The 21,136-nt window shown below is 41.0% G+C and overlaps 2 protein-coding genes across 3 annotated transcripts in view; one reads left to right on the top strand and one right to left on the bottom strand.

Moving 5' to 3' along the window:
* LOC106820831 (N(G),N(G)-dimethylarginine dimethylaminohydrolase 1-like) overlaps window positions 1-14,825 on the top strand; it is a 16,089-nt gene extending 1,264 nt beyond the window's left edge. The window contains exons 2-6 of one of the 2 annotated variants that reach the window (XM_014825403.1): window positions 8,121-8,226; window positions 8,773-8,966; window positions 9,779-9,901; window positions 10,227-10,331; window positions 10,732-11,976. In XM_014825403.1, the coding sequence (XP_014680889.1) occupies window positions 8,121-8,226; window positions 8,773-8,966; window positions 9,779-9,901; window positions 10,227-10,331; window positions 10,732-10,749 (546 nt within the window). In that variant the 3' untranslated portion in view covers window positions 10,750-11,976. Of the gene's footprint in view, window positions 1-8,120; window positions 8,227-8,772; window positions 8,967-9,778; window positions 9,902-10,226; window positions 10,332-10,731 lie in introns of both variants that reach the window. The other variant, XM_014825402.1, reaches the window with a different exon arrangement.
* Window positions 14,826-15,743: 918 nt separating this feature from the next.
* On the bottom strand, window positions 15,744-19,914 carry LOC106820818 (chitotriosidase-1-like). Its single transcript, XM_014825389.1, has 10 exons — window positions 19,808-19,914; window positions 19,325-19,388; window positions 18,787-18,963; window positions 18,529-18,668; window positions 18,188-18,308; window positions 17,841-17,997; window positions 17,252-17,357; window positions 16,896-17,081; window positions 16,512-16,628; window positions 15,744-16,097 (listed from the first exon to the last, which is right to left on the bottom strand). Exons 1-10 carry the CDS (start codon window positions 19,808-19,810, stop codon window positions 15,744-15,746), a joined length of 1,425 nt encoding a protein of 474 aa, XP_014680875.1. The 5' UTR covers window positions 19,811-19,914.
* Window positions 19,915-21,136: the final 1,222 nt, after the last annotated feature.

Genomic DNA, 21,136 nt, shown 5'->3' on the forward strand with positions numbered 1-21,136 from the left:
GTTAGGGAGTAGGCGTAGGCGACTCCCTAGACTCGTTAGTGGAGTAGGCGAGGTACGGTCCGACATATTAGATAGTTAGTTAGTTACCAGGGTGCGTTCCGGCATACCCAGGGAGACATAGACCTTATCAGCGCCAATGGCCAGTGGTGATTTCGTTAGTCGGTGGGAATGAAGCACAAGCACAATCTTGAGACAACAGATATTACAAGTTTACAATTTATGTGCTAAAAACTTGCCACATTTGTCTGTGGGATGCTATCAGCCCTAGAATATGCCTGCGGCATATGCCTTTGAATCCATCATGCCTGTTTTTTCCCAAACTGGCCATTGTCTCCATTGTCTAATTTTCCCTCAGAAGAAACCCTGCTTGTGGTATGCAGTCGGAAAGTATCGGTACATGCAAATGTGCACATATTTTAATGTTGTTGATCATGTTATAATGTTGATGCTTCTCGTATATAAGATTTGGTAATATGTCGATTTTCCACCTTCTGTACACTATTCAAACTAACTAGCCATGCAGTACGTAAATACAGGAAGTACATTACATGATGATATATCTGCTATGGAAGCATGCACTATTGATTGGCTGTTATAGATTTTTCTACCAATTTGATATTTCATTGCCTTGTTTCACAAATCAATGCTCTGTTGACGGTGCATGTTGATTTTGGATGTCACCTTTTTCATAAAATCGTTCGTCAATTTTTATCTTCCACGTGGGTAAGCTGCCTGAGCCGTAGAAGCAGCTGTGAATTGGGGCGAGAAAGCCACAGACAACAGTTTTGCGTGTCAGTTGAATATCAGTTTCACTGCGCAATAAATAGGGCGTGGGGGTTTAGTAGTGAGATTGTGTACATATCGTGTCTCGGAGTCTCAGCGCATGACCGATGTACACGCTGTGTGATCGTAGGCTTTCATTCACGCCGGTTATGTTCGCATACTTGGGCACGTTCACGTTGCCATGTCTGGAATGAAAAACCAGAAGTTTGGCCCAAGGCAATCTATCATCTAGGTGCGCCTTTCTGAGTCATCGAGCGTTCCTTTTTATCAAAGCTTACCAAGCGCAGCATGACGCCATGATCGTGCTGGCTGCTAAAAGCTTGCCTAGTTCTCAGCCTCACCCCATTCTATGTCACGTAAGTTTCATAAATGACTATAACAATTATTATAGAGACTTTTGCTGGCTATGTGAAGGAAATTCTAGTAGTCTTAAATACTTTTGGAAGGAAAGCTCTATGACCAGCCCCGTGTGCTGAGGTCCTGTGCTAGTATAAGCACGCACGCACGCACGCACGCACACACTCCCACCATTTTTAAAACTAGGAGTGAATAAAAAATATTTTTACTCACTTCTGATCTAAAGTCATGTACTAGCGCAGATGGGGTCGTTGTCGTATCAGGTACTACAGATAAGTACCGGAGGTAGTTTTAGGTTGTTTAGTATTTTATGTTTATATTTTTATACGAGGTATGTTTAGGGTTAGGGTTAGGGGTTAGGGTTAGTGTTAGGGTTAGGGTACACTTCTGTAGTACAAGTCTGGTACACTTTGTGTATACATATATGTACCTCGTGTACATATCTGTAGCTACCTGTTACGACAACGACCCCTTGAGCTGTACTAGCAGCACTTGTAAGCGATTTCAGCAACTGATACTTCTGAATGTCTTGCTGTGGCTAGAAAGTGAAGATCTACGTAAAGTTTTCGGCCCTGGTACCGGTATAAGCTTTTACTCGGCGCCGTAGGGCAGTCATAATTGGCTGCTGCGCGCACTATGTAAGTAGGCAGTGGTTAGACAGGCATCAGCGGTCAGCTGAATAGTTGTTAGTGTGGTCGCGCATGTGTGAACAGTAGTTTTCTTCTGTCTTCTAAAATCTTTTTTCGATTTCGTCTGTATTGTAAGTGACAGGTTGGCGCAGCGTGTTATGTTGGAAAACCTGATATGAAAATACCAGTAGCAATAGTGGTTTTTTGGGGGTCACCTCGTGGGGGTCTGGTGCTACCAACTCTTCCAATCGGTTGGCATCGTTGCATCGCAGCATGGTGTTAGCAGTCACGATCGAATCACTTTCGTATTCGGAATCGGATATTATTCGCAGTTGAGAATATGCACCGAATCTGTTGCTCGAATGTAATGATGGAGCATTCAAAGTGCATTACCTGCACAATGAGAAATAGCATCAGCTGCATGCGATAATTGCGGTGTGGTAGCACCCTAGCATACAGTGCAGTGGAAATGTGTGCCACATTATTGTAAGGCCAAAACAAAATATAGGTGTGGTTACGGTTTCCCAGACCGACCCTATTTATTCCCAGCGACCCTAAACATTTTATTGTCAATTTTCTTTAAAGTAAAAAAAAAATAAAAAAAAATAAAAAAAAATGAATTGGACAGTACCTGCTTCAAAAGGCACAATGCACATCCTTCGGACATGGTTCGTAAATAAAATATTTCAAGAAAATAAAATGTTTCCCCTACCTACTTACCCTATATTTTTTTCGGCATGTAACGGTAACCACACATATATTTTGTTTTGGCCTAATGGCTAATGCTGATATCCCGAAGCTTGGTCTGCTTCGGTGCTTTGCTATGAGTGCTTGTGTGCTTGTGTTTTGTTCATATGGGCCACCGTACTACTTTGCTATATGGAGCATGCAGCGCTTTACGTGAAATTAATAACGGACTGAACTTGGATGCGGCAACATGTTACGTACATGCGCCGACGGTACGTGGCAGCCACGCTGCTTTCATCTTGGTATATCATACGTGAGAACTTCGAAATGGCTATCTTCTATACACGCAATCTCTCACGCACATATGGATATTGATCGAAAATTGGTTGCGATCACTACAGCTGATGTACAGTCCACATGGGAGGAGGGGGGGAGTGGACGAATATGGCCGTTATATGTTAGCCTTAGCCCCTCTCTTGGTTTAGGCTTAGGCGATAAAACGGGAAACATACAAGTACAGCTCGCACAATGGGAAGAGTACAGTAAGCGAATGATTGGATTGTTGGTTCAGGTACAACAGGCCTTGTTGGAAGAGTGAGTGAAAGTACGAGAGTAACTGTTGTGTTGTTATTATAGCTGTATTGTAGTCGATTATATCTAGACCGGTAGAGATTTGTACCACACCTCTGTTACTGTTAGATTATTACCCTTAGGGTTCTCCCAGGGACTTCAGAAGGTATGTCATTTATAGATAGGTGGGGAAGGGCCCGGGAAGGTGGTTGTACCACGGAAGGTGGAGTCATAAGTGTCATAAGAGTCACGTGTCATAAGTGGCCCTAATACACAGGTAATACACATGGCTGTGTTGGGATTGTCAAAAGTAAACGGGTGGAAATTGGATTATCATCTCTTTTTTAAAATTGTTTAAATACTACTATTTGATGCTTGAATTTGTGCGTTTATAGGTTATAAAAACAGGAAATGAATAGTAAACTTTCAACAGATTCGCGAAAATGAAATGTTTAAACACTTGGATGTGTTTACTGTTTACATGTCATAAATGGTTCTAGATTGGTACCTCATGTCCCCATCTCGACTAGGGTAACGGTCGGTGGCATCTCGGAGAGCGGGAATCACATTCTAGTGATGTTGACATGTATGAATATGTAAACAAGTTTTAGGAACTGTCAGGAAATTACTTATGCAGTTTTTTACTACAAATATCTGCTCTGAATAAATGCTCATTTAGAGCACCATTTTATTAGTGTCAATTTCAAATACACAAATTCCAAACATGGGCCTTTTATGTGATAAACTTGCCCTTTGAGCTGAACCCCCTAATATTTTTAATCCTGAAGGTAGCCCATGTGGCTATCTCTTGTGGGTTCCATATGGCTCCTTGTGAGCTCCATGTTGGCTCCTTGTGAGCTCCACGTTGGCTCCATATGTGCGGGGGAACTTGTCATCACTGACTGTTGGAAGGTGGGTGCTGGAGCAGTAAGTGAGGTAGATGCAGGGGTGGGGGATTGGTTGGGGTAGGGGGGACGGTGGGTGCAGGGCGGGCGTTAATTGCAATGGTGTGTTGGCTTCAGGGACAGTTAGGGTGCAGGGTTGGCACGTGAGTCAGTGGTTGTAGGTGCAAGTAGGGGGGGGGGGCTCATAGGGTCTTATGTCCCCCAGGGTACTGCTGGAACGTACCCTGGGTACGGTCCGGTATACCGGAACGTACCCTGGTAACTATCTGATATGGTTAGGGTTAGGGTTAGGGAGTAGGCGTAGGCAACTCCCTAGACTCGTTAGTGGAGTAGGCGAGGTACGGTCCGGCATATTAGATAGTACCAGGGTACGTTCCGGCAGTACCCTGGGGGACATAGACTCTCTCAGCGTAGGTGGGCGTGTGGTGGCTGGTGGTTGTAGGTAGGCTGGTGTATGCAGGGGCAGGTAGATAGGCTGGTGCAGGACAACCATGCTAGCCCGCTGTTGTTTACATTAGGGTTACGACTGGGCCGTCGCGTGACTGCAGCAACCCAGTTTTTTGCTATACCCATGGGTGAACATCCGAAGCAATTAAGGAAATGGATATGTTTCCAACACGGCTCTCTGCAATATTCGACATTCGTCAATATTAATTGAATTTCTCTTGGATACCGTTACGATATGCCAACTTTTGTTGTTGGCTTTCGTTTTGTTGATAGATATTTTAGATTCATGCATGCAGGCACTCATAATCTCCACTCACGTACATGTAAGAATGATGATGAAAGGAGACTTTACTGCGATTGATGATAGGATTGAGTGTATAGGTTCGTACATGTGACTGTGAGTATAGGTTTCATATTACAGCTAGCCCGACCAGGCTGTGCGACGGATTGTCTATACGTATTCTAACCCTAGCAATACCGTTTCTTGGAGCTAACTTACAGCAAGCCAATGTTAATAAAATCGTTTACATCTACACACCGTGAATGCAAATCAATTGGTTTTGTTGAGATGAACATCAATTGAAATTTGAGAGTATATTAATTACGATATTTATTTTACAAGAAATGCATACATTCTTGTGTTATCAGACGTCACTTTTATTATTAGACATAAAAAATGAACGTATGATGGTGTCGTCATAGTTTCTCATGTTGGCTTGGGATCAAGGCGTGCTGCCGCGTTACTATAAAACTAGAGAGACCTATGGAATAGACGGAAAATAAAAACATCACGGCTATCTAGTTTTCCCGTTTGTATACAAACACGCAGCACGGCCTTATATCAACAGAACAACTATCGTATTATCTTATTATCGTATTAGGGTGCGCTTCAAACAACCACTGGCGCGACATTTATGGTGCACGCCCACGTTCACAATCATTTACACAGTATTAAACGCCGTACTGTTCACACACGCCATATACACACGCGTGTATATATGCACTACACATATATGCATTTATAGCATGAAACCCTTTACAATTCTATACAGTATACAATATTACTTGGTTGCCAGGGAATCATACGGAGTTTTGTGGACTGAGAAAATCCTTGCTATTCCTGGCTGGAGGTTGAAGGTAACATTGATTTTTGATGGGCTGGCAGAAAATGAGGAAACTTACCAATCTTGAGCTTTTTTTTGGCTACCTTACTTTTTACTATGTATACCGATATACGGTCCGTTCAAATTAAGTTCTACCCAAATTACCTACGTGCAAGGATAATAATTCAAACGCGTGAACACTGCTAACCATGGATGCCAAGGTGGAAGCGATTGGTCTTTTGTTTGTGCAGCGACAGTTTAAAGATTGATGGCTTGATGGTTTGAAAAGTTAGCGCTCACACTTTCCCACCCCTCTATCAATTAGTGCACAGTGGTGGGCATCCAGTCCAAACTATGCTGTAATGAAGTATTTGAACGGCGTTCACATGGAATTATTAGGCATTAACATGTACTACGCAAGGATGCACATATTACATGTTAGTACATACATGGAGTACATAAACATGTAGAGAGACATGCGAGAATCACATGCTATTAATGTTGACATATATATATATATCTAAACAAATCTACTTTGAAATGCAGATCGGTGAATATAATTTTGAAAATAATGATGTGCCAGTGTTCTAAGGACATGATAGGTTTATGGTATACACTTAAATTGACTACGTCACGAATTTTCTATGACCAGACAGTGTATATTTGTAAAATTGTTGTTACAATTTTTTTACATTAAAAGTAAGTACTAACGGGATTAAACATATCGTCAAATTCTTACCTGATAAGATTGTTTCTCAACTAGTTAAAAATCCAAAAAACCAGGATGATTTGATATTATGATCCTGACGTTAATTGCTTGCTATGGGCTATGTATGAGCCACAAGTGTATGTTTACATGGAACCATAATAGTAAAATATGAAGTATAATGCAACAATTTAAAACCGTAAAAAGTGAACAGAATTACTTACATTTTGTGAAATAGTGGACATTTTTATTTCTATTTTTGCTATTTACGGTGACGTAACGAGTACCAGTCAGTGTCAGAACGGTCAAGAAAGTATGAGAACGATTGGGAAAACATGAGAATTCATTAATAAATAGACAATTACAATATTTACAATAGTGCCTATGTTTTGTGGTGCAGAAAAAATCATTCTAACAGTGGTTATAAGGGGTTGGTTCATTTAACCGGTATATCTTATTATACAGGTTTGAAGCCAATCGATATTGTTTTTTTTGGGAGCAGTCACTTTAAGTTGCAATTGATTCGGCTATGTCTGTCAGTGTAACTTTTTAATGAGTAGTTAGGGCTTTTTAGTTCATCGCCAGGAGGTATAGTCGTGAATTTTACGAACGTCCTCAACCATCTATAATTTACTTGCAATCTCCTGTATGGCAGAACTCGGCTGCTGAGAAGTGAATGTACTTCGCACATCAATTCGAGTTTTGATATATATATGGCTTTCACCCCAGCGGACACTGATTTGCACTACCGATGTGAAATACTGTACAAAAGAACGCAAAGTCCTAGTTTCGTGTAGGAACTTAGCCACTCTTATGCCGGTTGTGTTGCAAAATCCTGTTTCCTAGTTAACATAATTTGTTGTTGCATGTGATCATTGTGATGACAAGTGGCAGTGCACAGTGCTTTACGCTGTTCCTTTAGTGTTACGCTGCTGCCGCCCCCATGTTAGCAATGAACTGCCATGCGATTCAGTTAGCTGTTTGCCTAGCCAATGCAAGGCATGAATTTCTAACAAGGACTGGTGACTCATACCATTTGCCCGGTCCCAACTGTTTAAAACGTGGCTTTGTGTGGTTGATACAATGCATCGCAGTGCCTGGCTCGCCAAACAGAGATAGAGTGCTCATGTCACCACAAGGCTGGCTGCGGCCGCCGCCACCGCTGCTGCTGAAGTTTGGAAACCTTTAGACTGGCTTTAAAAGAGAAAGCCCATTGGTGCATTCCCAACCAAAGTTTGCTTGAGTAGAGGCATGAAAATACGCGTGCTATCAGGAGTACATAAAACAGGAGTGTGCCAGGCTGGAAGTCCACTGTTTGCTAGCCTTAGTATACCTATGATTTGTTACGTCTCATATATACTCGAGCTCAAAATATAGCATCGTAGCAAAATCAGGTTTCCATGCACATTCATAATCCGCAGATATAGACGTACAGCATGGTTTTAAAAATGTTTCAACAAAATCGCAGCGGCACTCGCAACGCCTTAAACAAGTGGCTCTGTGTATAGATACTCTCAGGAGTACATAATAGCGGTTTGTGTACATACAATTTATCAGGTATTTGTGTCGTGTATGTGTTCATACATTCGTGCAATGGTCTAAATTGATCTTCTGTCCGTGCAGCATTATACCATTACCATCACTATACATTGATCACCTTACCTGACTAAGTTAACGACAAGACTTGTTGAATTACAATAAGGTAATAATTTCATTTCTTTCTAGCACGAAATGTTGACTGATATACATGCATGACTGCACCAGCTCCAAGTTCTTACATAAGTTCCTTGCATCAAAACTGGAAAACTACATAACTGATAAAATTTGATATATTAATTATTATATAACACATACTCGGAAGATTTTCAATTCCTTACGGGTATTACACAGATTATTGAGTGTGTGAAAACTAGCTTCATTGTTTCTGCTGCAGGTGGAAATTATTAGATCCACCCTGAAGAAAGAGCTGCCAGAGTTGCAAATCATTGAGATCGATGATGAGAAGGCTACACTTGATGGTGCCGATGTCTTGTTCACAGGTAATGTACCATCAGTAACGTTATATAATATTCATACTGAATTATTATTGGTTCAAGTAAGTAAGTAAACTGTAGTGGAACATCTCACTTGCCAAATTTTTTCAGAAAGTAAGAAAGCAGTCTTATTGTTTGTATTGCGATACAGAGCAGAATTTATCGTGTATGGTATCATGGCGCGACGTGTATCGCGCGATACACCTGCATTCCGGTCTATCGTTGCACTCGTGATTTATATAACGTATTTATTTATTGTATTGTTCTAAGTATAATTCTAGATAATAGTATAGTATTTAAAAAATATCAGAGGTGATGTACTATATGTTCTATGTAATCTATATGATACTCATAATAAATTTTGTTTATTGCATTGTTGTAACATTGGCCATAATAATTAGTTGTGGTGAGCTGTAGTGCTTAGTTACATTATACCACCTTACAAGTATATAGTTAGTACTACATCCTTCATGACTATAATGCTAGTGAGAGCATGTTCCATTGCACGGTAATTGCTCAAACTGAATTTATCGTCTTATCTAATATTAATAGGCAAAGAGATATTTGTGGGGCTCTCGAAGCACACGAACGGCAATGGCGCGATCGCCGTCGCCAACACATTCCCAGAATTCCCGACCTCGCCCGTGCGAGTGACGGGCGTTCCACATCTGAAGAGCGTCATGTGCATGGTCGCACCGAGCGTTCTCGCTGTGGCCAGCTCGCAGGAAGGCAAGGACATACTTCACGTAAGGCAGCTGATTGTAGTTCCCCTTCCTGTGTTCAGCCAATCCTGCGCTCATCCGTGTTGTTAGCTCATCTGATTCAGTTGAATGCAGCTTGTAGAATAGCGAGTGTCCATTCGTTCGTCCATCTAGCTGTCAACAATATGAGAACAAATCTAAATGGCTTGGTCTATATTATTGATATTCTTGACGTAGGGGAACAGTTAAATTTCGATAGCAAAACTCACTTAAAGGAGCTTCACACCTTAGATTCTGTAGCTATCATTGCATCCGCACATGTCCTGTTTTGTAATTTAGATGTGTTGACTGCATTAATTCGCCATAGCTGGGCAAGTGTGGACTGGCAAGTGCCAGTAATCTGCGTACGTACTCTTTTTACGATGTGATCAGTACCGAATTTCCTACTGTGTTGTGCAGCTAATTTGACCAAAGCCATGCGTGCTGCCATATTTGATCTAGCTTACATTTGCACCCACAATATTGCAGCAATTTTCATTATCATCTAGTTGAGTGTACAGAAATATTTGCAGACACGGCTATGATCAACATCGAATACCATCCATCACTCCCTGCTTTTGTGTACTATACATCATTACCTACTTCAACAGTCCTGCTTCTTCCACCTCTACAGACTGTATATGAGCGCTATTGCTCTGTGGCACGTTTTCTACATAATATTGTTGAACCGTGCGTGATGACATGACTTGGCCATCTCCTAATTGAAATTTGAGAAAGAGGACTTTATGCCAGTATCTATAATGCAAGTATCTATAAGTATAAGTAATAAATAGCTGAAATGCTGATAACTTTTACAGAGGGTGGAAGGAAAGGCTGAGTTTACATACCAGGTGATGATGATACCAGATACTAAGGCTGTCAACTGCATCTATGTGAATGGATCCGTGGTGCATCGGTCAGACATCCCCAGCGGTAACAAGGTGACTTATTTTCATAAATATTACAGTGGAGAGTTTTCCGATAGAAAAGGGCGGATAGTCATGGATCTCATTCCAAAACGAATTGCTGTATTGCTGCTACTAATATACTAGCCATTACTTTAGATTAGTGAGAGCAGAGTGTCACTATCTACCTGATTTCACTCGCTCTTTCTTTCATTCTCTCTCTCTCCCTCTCTACCCTCCCTCCTTCCCTCCATCGCTCTCTCTCACGTTTGTTCTCCCTTTTTTTCTTCCTTCCTTCCTTCCTCCATCTCACTTTCTCTATTTTTGCACCGTATCATGTGCAATCTTTACTTTCTTGCAGGTGTTTGAGAGTAAATTGGGAGAGCTGCCGCGATGTCCGCTAAGTCTCTCTCAGCTAGAAAAAGCCGGTGGGACCCTCTCGTCTTGTGCGTTGCTGATTAACAAGGTGAAACGAATCAAAAACCTCTAAAGCTAAGCACTTCAGTGTTGTTATGTGAACTCAGTGCAGGTGCAACAGTGGTGCTATCTGTCACCTATCAAGCTAAGCTAAGTACAAGCTATGTACACTGCAGTGTTGATTTGATTTGGTCAGCTATCTACACCACTGTTGCCCCTGCACTGCAGTAAATCTTAATTGTATTTGCTATCTCTTTATCTATCGCTTGCTCTCTATAAGAGAGATATTGCGGGTAGTTGCATGAGCTTTGAGCTACCCCCGAGCATTCTTTATTCTTAATGCAAACTATGGTAGGCAATGCAGATTAGAATTTCGCTAAGAATCTTCTTCGCATTTTCCTGCACTTATTTTCCGTTGTAGCGTATGCACTATCTTTTGTAATTATTAGGGTGTGTATGGTTACTGATGTCGAATTGTTAAAGAATCGCTAAATATGAGGCCACATTCCTTGAGCTTTTGCTGTGGCCTATGGTAATTCAATTTCAAGGCTGAGAGACAGGAAAACGGAAACTGCATGTGAGTGCAAACGTAGTGCATGTACTGGGTGAGTGTAAGGCAGGTGTTACAATGAAGACTAAACTCGGATTACGTGCCTTAGATGGCCCTTGTTAGTGTTAAATGTTGGCCAAACAATTCATATGAGTTATTTTTCCTGATATAGGATGATTATGATTTTTCCTGTATATTGAGATTCTATTACCTACTATCTGTTATAAACTGCAGAAATATCTGTAGCACTGTGCAATTTGGTGTTGTGATCGTGTGAGACGAATATGTTTATTTTAATGTAGTTGTATATGCTATCTTGCTCGCTCTCTCAATCTCTCACCCTCTTCTCCTCCCCCTCTCTCGCTCTTTCCGGCTCTCTCGCACTTCCACTGACCTTTCTCTGTGTGCCTACGATGTAACTATCTGCTGGTCACTTTTTGATGCACAAATATTTCGTGAGCATGTTAAGATAAATACACTATCATGAACTTACATCTATCTATACAGATGTGTGTAGATACGTTCAATGTATGATTCAGATGCTACATAATAGTTGGATAAGGCAAGTCTATTATCCGTTTATGCCCTCAGATGTGGTATCTTATTTAGCTATATATAGTAAGTAACCTGGTACATAACAGGTATGGATATATATAAAGAAACGTGTGTTATCTATTAACTGCCTACACCATAGAAATTGCTGGTTAAAACTGTGGAGCATATCTAAACGCATAACTATTTGGTACTGTTTAAAAAGTGAAATATATAATCAAACACCTTGTAGAACCATGTATTGGTGATGTAAAATTATTAGGGCTAATTAACCTATCCTCAGTGTTGTTATATGTGCACGCAGTTGTTAGGCAGTCATAAAATTAACAGCTTGCATGTCCTCTGCTGTTAGATTTCACTTCTGGCATGTAATTTTCTCTTAACAGCATGGCCAAATGATACTAACACTGGCATAGGTTGGAAACCAGAGCAGTCTGCATGTTTGCAACTGGTTTTCAGGCTATGCATGGTGCTGATTCCCAGGATTATTTTATACAGGAAGACTGTTGTTGCATTCAGCAAAATGGGAAGTTAGATGTAGGCGAGAAGAAATAGCAAGCAACCTCCCGTGTCACCAGAATCTCCACCAGAGGGCGTGGTTGTGTTGTATTGCATCTGTATGAACTCAACTGCCGTGCATGTTACGTTTCAGACCAAAGACGTAGATAATAATTTAGTATTGTAGGTTATTATCTACGTCTATGATTGATCCAGACCACCTGTCTGAATGACATAACGTCTCGGTTGTCCAATGGCAAAACATTCCGATGCTATTCAGTTGAGATTGATCCTTTAGTAACTGGTTTGGCTAGCATACTTTGCCAGTATCCCCCCCCCTCCCCAAAGTTGGTTATTACCAACCTATTTACCCGTGCTAGCAAGCTACTAATCAATCAATGCAACGAGGACAAAATTCACTTTCAAATTCGCTTTCTGCTCGGGCTTGAGCTGCCAAAGTAGGTCTGATTAGTATATGCATGACTTGCATTAATTATCGTGTACTCACATTTTTTAGACTGTCCAAGTTAACACGAGTCTATTAGGTTGTTATAGTATCGGAATTGTCTACGTAAAGACGTTGAGAAGATGACAGAAGTCGATAATTTTTCGCAATTCATTCCATCATGTTCAAGAACATGCTATTGTAGTGATATAAAATTTTGAACACAGTTCCAAAATTATAGAAGTAGGGTCGTTATGAGTGCTAATTGCTATGTCAAATTCTATCACATGGTATTATGTATGATACGGCCTAGTCCAGACAGTTATAACCGTCAGTACACGTGTTTATGAATGATGTACCACCTCGGTATCCCCGTTGCATGTTTATTGGTCTGTTGTATGTTAGTTTGAGAATTTTTCTCATGAATATGCGTTGGTGTAATGTATGCTCTGCCTTTAGACCAAAAATAGTTTACCTTAGGTCACTGGTTGCTTGCCATGTTTACGGATTCACAACACAGCAGGCTGTAATTTAACCACGGTTATTCATAAAATAAAATGATCGTATGGTTTTATTTCTATTTAGCAAAATGCACTGCATATCTTTGCTGCATGTGTGAGGAGTTGGTTAATAGAGGGCGCATGTGCGTGTGAGCTTGTATGCCCTGTCCATAGGGCCCTGTCACTATTCATAAGGGCCATAAGGAAACGTGTACATTTGTCAGTTTGCCCTGTAAACGTGATTGATTGTGCTGGTTAATGAGAAAAAGGGCATAATCTGGCGAGAAATGTAAGAATCCAACTGAGGCTTAGCCTGAGCCGTCGACTGCTTGAAGATTTGTCAATGCCGTAGAGAAGAAATGTCGTTGATTGGCTAGCAATCACACGTGACAGTAGCTGACTGTTACGTATTCACGAGTTGTGTTCAATTGCCATGTAATTCGTTCTTGAAGGACATCTTAGATAAATGTCTTCCTCTTACTCTGTGTAGTGTCTGGAAGCAAGCTGTGTCACCATCACGTATGTGACAAATTCTCAAAAATATTTAGTTACAATTCAGTGATTAGTAGTTGTGTTGTGTGACTGGAGAGTACCATGCACAGTGTGACGTGCCTCTTGCATTTTTAGATTGCAATTTAAGAAAAAGGTTACGACGTTGCCTATTTACCAATAATTTTTATTGTAAACGAGCATAATTAGTCACGTGTGTTAAAATCGAAGATGGCATTTTAGCTAACATTGCTGTTTTATTGGTTGTGAAATACTGTCATACTTTTTAACACTAGAGTTATCCAGATCTTTTTTTATTGACAAGTGCTGCTAAGCACTACACATGGTTACGTAGATAGCAGGAGGTGAGTGGTGGAATCTGCGGAGGCAGACATGAAATCGTCAAGAGTCAATGCTGGAAAGCGTAAATGTTTGAAAGATAATTTGGAATTGTTACCCAAATGTCCTTACTTTTACACCTTACTAAGAATTGTGTAGTTTTGTGAAGACCAGGATAAGTAGCTACCAACTCAAATCAGAGGGGTTAGTAACACTTTGAGTTAGGGTGATTGAGTCTGTGTCAGCGAGAATTATTGGTAATTGTTTCTAGCATTTCTGTAATCAGTAAGTTGTACTATGAACGTATTCATACATCTCTTAGATATATCGCATCAACTGATTGTATAAATATGTTCCCGGTGGTACCAAAAGAAATGCTGAGAGAATTTACACCCTATGTGAATCTCGGGTTTTATTTTCCAGTGTGAGAAAAGTTGTTGGCCAGCCGTTATGGTATTGTTACGTAGTGTGTCTGCGACTACACGGTGTGTTAATGGTTGGAGAACATAGTGAATCGATGGTCTTCCAGTGGTATCGCTAATACATTCAACGAGGGCATTACTATCTTTGATTTATCTTGTGCTACTGATTTCCTTTAAAAAAAAATTATTATAGTGGTCACTTTAACAACTTGTAGGTTTGCTACTTGATTTGCACGTACATACTATTTCAGCACTCATTCGAGTTGTGGTAGTAACTACGGTACCGATTGCGTTCATATATTGCTAGGTAGCTTTTTACAAACGTCCAAAACTCTCAGCAGAAGTGCGGACTAGTATGAAAGTTATTGATTCTCTTGCTGGTTGTATATTTGGTAACGTACGCGTATAATGAATGGGGGAAATTTTCACAAATGCGATAATCAAAAAACGTTTCCGACGGCTATCTTCTCCGTTTCAATTGTTAGTCTCGGGTGTCATAAATATTGAGTATTATTGAATTAAACTTAAATGTTGACTGCTTATTATTGCCTTGTCAAAGTAGATATGGTTTTACTAAATACAAATTCTAGTCGGAGGGAAATATTTTACCAAGGTTTATAACAGCAAAAACTATTATTATTGTTTATATAGAATGTTGCTACCTTCTGACCTTTTATGTGTCATATATTTGTAGTTGCATAATATGCATATGCTATAGATTTAATAAGAGATAATGTCAGCCTCACTATAGCTTGTTATTTGTATTTTTCGGTGGTGGTTAAATGTGTTATTTTTTACGGTAGCTGAATTATTAAGAAATAGCACACAGGACCCAATAACACTTTCGCCGCCGCCGCCGCAGCAGCAATGTCAACAGTACCATAAGTTATCACACTAAATTCGGTATACCAGATAAACGGTTTCACGGGATTTTATTTCCACAAATGTGTAAATTTGAATTGTAACTACAAAATATACATCATTAAATTACACTAGCAGCCTACATATCATTTTCTTTGTCTGATCCTCTACGACGTAAAAAGTCATAACTGAAATGCCGCGTACCTACATGATTGTGCAGTACAGATTAATGGTTATTTATGCGCGCATTTCTTTGAAAAACCTATCAGCGTAAGGTGAAAGACCTAAAGACAATACGCAATATTTGTTAGTCAGTTTTTCCCGCCAACCGCACACGATTATAATAGGAGTAGGCCTATATAATATACTAGTCTATATTATACACTCCTTATTATAATAGGAGTAGGCCTATATAATATACTAGTCTATATTATACACTCCTGATGATGTCATATCAAACATTCGTTATTCCTGGCTCACCGCTGCCTTATTGTACGAGCTTTGACTTGCCTCATTAAAAGTTATTGCTGTTGAGGATTCGCCTGATCTACTTACATAATTGTGCTGTTCTATAGTTCACCACACTTGCAAATCTTTGCCGACTCTACAGTGTAAGGCCACACGCAGACACCGGTGCCCTCGTCGAATATCAGTCCTAAGGCGCAGTTGATACGACGCTGAATGGCGAACGGCCTGCCCGTGTATAGGCATATGTAATAGCGTCCGCAGTTGTCCGGATCTCTAAAGTTGCCGTCGCGCGGGCACGTAAACCCAGCGTTACATCCCCGCAGGACGACGAATGTCGTTACGCGGGAGGGAAGAAGGTTATGACACGTGGAGTTGTAGGCGTTGTTCGTGTAGTGGCGGTTGTTCTCGTGGTGGCGGTTGTTCTCGTGGTGGGTGTCGTTCTCGTGGTGGGTGTCGTTCTCGTGGTACGTGTCGTTCTCGTGGTGGGTGTTGTTCTCGTGGTAGGTGTCGTTCTCGCGGTTGTAGGTGAAGTTGGTGTGGTTGTCATTTCACTGCGGCTCTTCAGTTCATTGACGACGTACGTGAGGAGTTCGAACTTGTGCGTGTTGTATTGGCACAGGTTGTTGAAGTCATCGAGGTCGAGAGCCCACAAGCAAGTGCCGCCCAGGCCGTGTGTCTCAACCAGTTTAACCTGCAAGCAGTGGACTGTCACATTTGCTTCAGTGAAATACTGACAGTGCTACCAAAACATAAACAAGGAGTTTCGATTATCTAGTTGATATTTACAATCTTCAGCTTATGCCAACACATTGTACTTCAACCTTCCCAGTGCCAAGTAGTTATAAATATTGTGTGTGCGTGCGTGCGTGCGTGCGTGCGTGCGTGTGTGCGTGCGTGCGTGCGTGCGTGTGATGTAGCAAAGTTTTCGGCTATGACTATATAGTCAAGAATCCATTAGGTCATTATTAATTGGCTCTTATTATCAAATATATACTGCTATACGTAATAAAGTTACTGCTCAATAAAACTACCACTCTGACGGGTCTAATATCGGAATTTCTTATCAGAGTCATATTTCAGCCATCAGGAATCGCATTTAACGTACCTTTTCCGATATGCTAACGGCATTCTCGAATCCAATCCACTGGTCTCCCTTCCACGCATATGGTACCCGTTGTGCATCGCTGAATGTCTGCTCATACGTCGGTAGAAGATTGCACACCTACGAAAACACGCACGAATATAAGTTAGTTAGCATCTCGCGATATCAAACGCTCTGCAGTGTAACTATAGGAATTGATTTGAATTTATTGATTAATTGAATTTATTGAATAATTTCATCGGATCTCTATAGTTCACATGCTAATAAAGTTTATCTCAGTTATTTTTGACTTAATTTGGATGTAACTGAGATAAACTTTATTAGCACGGAATAAAATGTGTTTTCTGTAATATTGGAATAGGACGATATGTGCGCATTCCACGTTACCTCGTACTGGGACAGGGTACCGGCCGTGTTGGTGATTGGCCCTGCGTTACCCGAACCAGTGATCGGTGCACCCAAGTCATGCTGAGCTGGATTCCTAAGGCGAGCAGTGCGGGCGTACGCCGGAATGCCGAGGATGAGTTTATTCGGTGGAATTCCATTTTGCATGTAATGCTCTACGGTCCACGTCTGCGGAACAAAAGTTCAAGTCTGTCAGACTCACACTAGGCATGCGCATAATGAAATATTAATGCAGGTAGTTGCTTAATGATTGCCAATAAACGGTTGCCAAGCTCTCTAATGTGTAGCGATTTTTAGTGAAACCTAGGGAATGTGAGGGATCTGGAAGGACTACGCACCTGAGATAGGGTGGAGGAAGGGTCCCGCAGCGGGGCATTGTGGCCGACAATGTTCTCCCATGGGCCGTGATAGTCGTAGGACAGCAGGTTGATGAAGTCGACTGACCTGCAAAAAAGCACACTCAAGTATATTAGTGGGGCTTTACCAGAAGCGTAGCTAACCCATTTGGCCCGGGGGGGGGGGCAAAGCCACGTGCGTGGCGTGTTCTGTGAAGGTGACCGCCATTGGTCATGTAATGTCTCTACATTTCTCTGGGGTGGGCAGCTCTCACCGCTAGCTACGGAATTGTTTACATGTTTGTTTATTTGCGCTCTGTCGCGCGAACATTACAGTTATTGATTGTGACGAAGAATCTAAATTACAACTAGAGTCTGAGACGTGCCGCTGTAATCTAATATTAGCGTAATTATTTCTTAATGACGCTCTCAAGTAGCCATTTAACGCCACTAACTTATGCAAAGGTTGACAAATGTTAAGTCGAATTATGACCTGCTGGTCATCGGCTGCATCCCTGACGAAACGGGAATAATTTCTAAGATGCCGCTCTATTCACTAAGTCGTAGGAAACAAAGTAATCACGGTTCTTACCTCGCTATAGCCGGTAAATCATACCCACCACCGATGAAGTATTGTCCAGCAGCACCACCCAACGTGCAGAGTAACCTTTCATTTCCGGTCCTTTCTGCCTCGGCCTCAAACGCTTCCTTGAGTTCCTGAAACACACAGAAACGGTTAGATATTTTACCTATTTCGACGTCACATATTTATATTTATATTTATATATGCACGACATTTAGTATCTTTTCATGCGCATGTATGGTCAGGGTATTATACATGAGGGGCTATTTTTATTATTAAAATAACCAAAAGTAGCATGAAGCGTTAGGCAGGTAATTAATCACTCATGCAGTTAAACATATCTGCCGTTTACTTACAGCAAGCAATTTTGGGCAAGTTCTGTTTTGTCTTCCTGCCGTCCGCCTCCGTTGGGTCCGGGGAACTCCAGTCAATATCTAGTCCGTTCATCCCGTATTTGCGCAGGTACGCGATTGAATCCTATGGAAGACAAGCAAATCTGTTACTAAAATCACCAATGCTATAATTTCTAGTTATTGTAGAGACCGCTGTGAAATGAAACAGTGCTAACACGCAACATTAGTATTTAAAATTAATGTGAGAACGTGAGTATCCCTGTGTAAACCCTTATCCTACGGATGATATCCGTTAAGGTTTCACAGTAATTACTAGAACAGTTGGTAGTGAAGTTTATTCATACCTCAATGAAGATTTGCCTGCGCTCCCTCGTCAGAGCCATGTCGCTGAATACCTTGGATGAAGCGCTGAAACCCCCTACTGCTAGCAAAACCTTCATGTTGTAGTTGTCCTTCTTTTGAGCTACAACTCTTCTGTACAAATCTGCAAACGGAGCGAAACAGCGACTAATGTATGTAGATATTCCCCTCTCTCATTATGTAAACAAGCTATGTATTGCAGTCACCATATTGCTTATAGTAAACGAGGAACGCTTCCTTACCTTCGTCGTTAAATTCGTAAGTTTGCAATTTAAACGTCTGCGCGTTAATGTTCACAAACGCATAAATGAGATGAGTGCAGAGTTCTGCTGGGATATCCTCGGGTAAGAACCTTGCTGCTCCTGGTCGATACTGTGACCAATTTGTGAAGTAGCAGACGCTCATGTAGTCGCCGCTTGCTAGAAGTCGCAAATTGTTTGTTATATATCAGTTAAGATGGTGACAAAATAAATCCCGGCGACTCGTCAACGATTCGACGCAAAACGTCGCAGATCTAAACATCATATTTACAAAATTAATTCAACGCCGATCGTTGACCGTTGAAGTTGCTGTACGGTCGCACGATCGCCCTTCTACCTAATATTTAATATATAATATCTCCAAATACATGGCATTGACACGAACACACACTGGTCAGTAGTAAACGTACGTCAGTGAAGAATAGTAAGTAGTACGCCAGTCAGTAGTAATCTTTCTCACAACGAGAAAACGTAGTTTAAGACTAAAATTGAATAAGTACCGCTAATCATTGTGACTTACCATTGCATTGAGGCGTCTTTGCAGACAGGATAGCGACTAGGAGTAATAGTATGACGGATCTCATCTGTAAAATCAGCAATAAAAGGATGCAAATTATAGCAAAAGAAGTTCTTTAACATGGAAATGCTATTGCCAGTTAGATTCGCCAATGCTAGAGTAACAATCAACACGTACCACGCGTACACGCAGGCACGCGCGCGCACACATAAACTCGGTGTTCCCGAATAAAACCATTTGTCAGCATGTAAATAACATGTAAGTATACATATGCTGATTGTTATGGACGGTGGTCACAGACGGATTTCAAAATGATTGTTCTTTTTCAATATATATGCAATAATACGAGACATGTCACTATGTATCCCGAAAAGAAAGTGCAATCGTGTTCACTCTAAAGATCTCAACGAGCTACACGAAGAAAAAAAAGTACGATTATTGCGTAAATTAATCTAGTAGCGTTAAGATAACGTAACAAATGCTTACCATGTCAGCTCGGGTTCTCAGCTCAAGTAAGTCGGTGTTCAGTCCGCCACCAATGCAGTTGAGTGATCTTACCGTATCCCTGGTCTTCCTTATATAGCCAGCAGTCTTTGCCACTCGACGCCTGTTCACAATGATTCTCAACGTATTTCATTATGCGATACTGTTCTTATTCGTATTCTGGGAGCGGTCCGGGTTTTTGGAGTTCAGTCAAGCGGCGGCTGTCTGATCTGGTTGGATGTTTAGCAGAGCAAACACATACAACGACTCAGCCGTGGGAACGCCACTGTGCTATGCCGATATCGTTCAACGACCCAGCGTTGGTTGACGTCAACGAATGAATTAATTATCACAATGCAGAAGACAATGAAAGCCGAGACCGTTGTATTGCCTTCCTATATGTGCTGTCATTGTAGCCCGCGCGTCTCTATAAATATCTACTGATAATAGATCTAAGTCGGCATAGGTGTTCCATCAGCTGCTGTCCTATGGATATTTTGTTTGCGAATATTGTCACGTTAGTCTGGGTTATGTACATCGTGGGAACTACTTAAGCAAGGCGCCATATCTCTGATACGGTGTTAATGCACAGGCATGTAATATATTTTTGGTTCTCCTTCTCCGTCTCTCATTTTCTTTCTCTCTCTCTCTCTCTCCTCTATAATTATATATATATATATATATATATATATATATCAGAAGTAAATAATAGGGAACCCTAGTAGGGTTTCCTATTATCTACTTCTGATATATATATATATATATATATATATATATATATATATATATATATAATAACGTTCATAAAAGCACAGCGCTGCTATATTTATAGAAAAATTTTATTATTAATTCCGTGGGTCGATGTGATATGTCGTAGTGCAAGCTAGAGCATCAAAATTGTTCCCTCCTTACTGTCTTTCCTGTCGTAAAATATTAAAGAATAAAAAACGTGTAATACATGTAACGTGAAATTCACAAAAGGAAAAGTTCGCATATAAAGCCCGGCGCACACGTGAGTAATTTTTACGCAGTAAAATAATGCGTGCGTCAAAATACTCACGTTTGCGCCGGGCTTTAGCTATGATCAAAACCGCCGCTACCGCGCGCCTTTGACTTCAACACGAAGGCTAATTAAGAACCTGAATTAAGACTGCTCTCCGTCATGCGCTAATATGCTCTGCTAATATGACACGTGAGGAAATGATTACGTGGAGGCACATAGAGAAAAACCATTAATTAGCCAACAGTAGAGACTTGAATTTGCAACGGTATCCGGTATATCTGGGTGGCTATAGATCGTTTCACATATCTTACGGAACGCAGCAAAAACGC

This window comes from Priapulus caudatus, unplaced genomic scaffold, assembly GCF_000485595.1.
Source record: "Priapulus caudatus unplaced genomic scaffold, Priapulus_caudatus-5.0.1 Scaffold49, whole genome shotgun sequence".
NCBI classification, from domain to species: domain Eukaryota; kingdom Metazoa; phylum Priapulida; class Priapulimorpha; order Priapulimorphida; family Priapulidae; genus Priapulus; species Priapulus caudatus.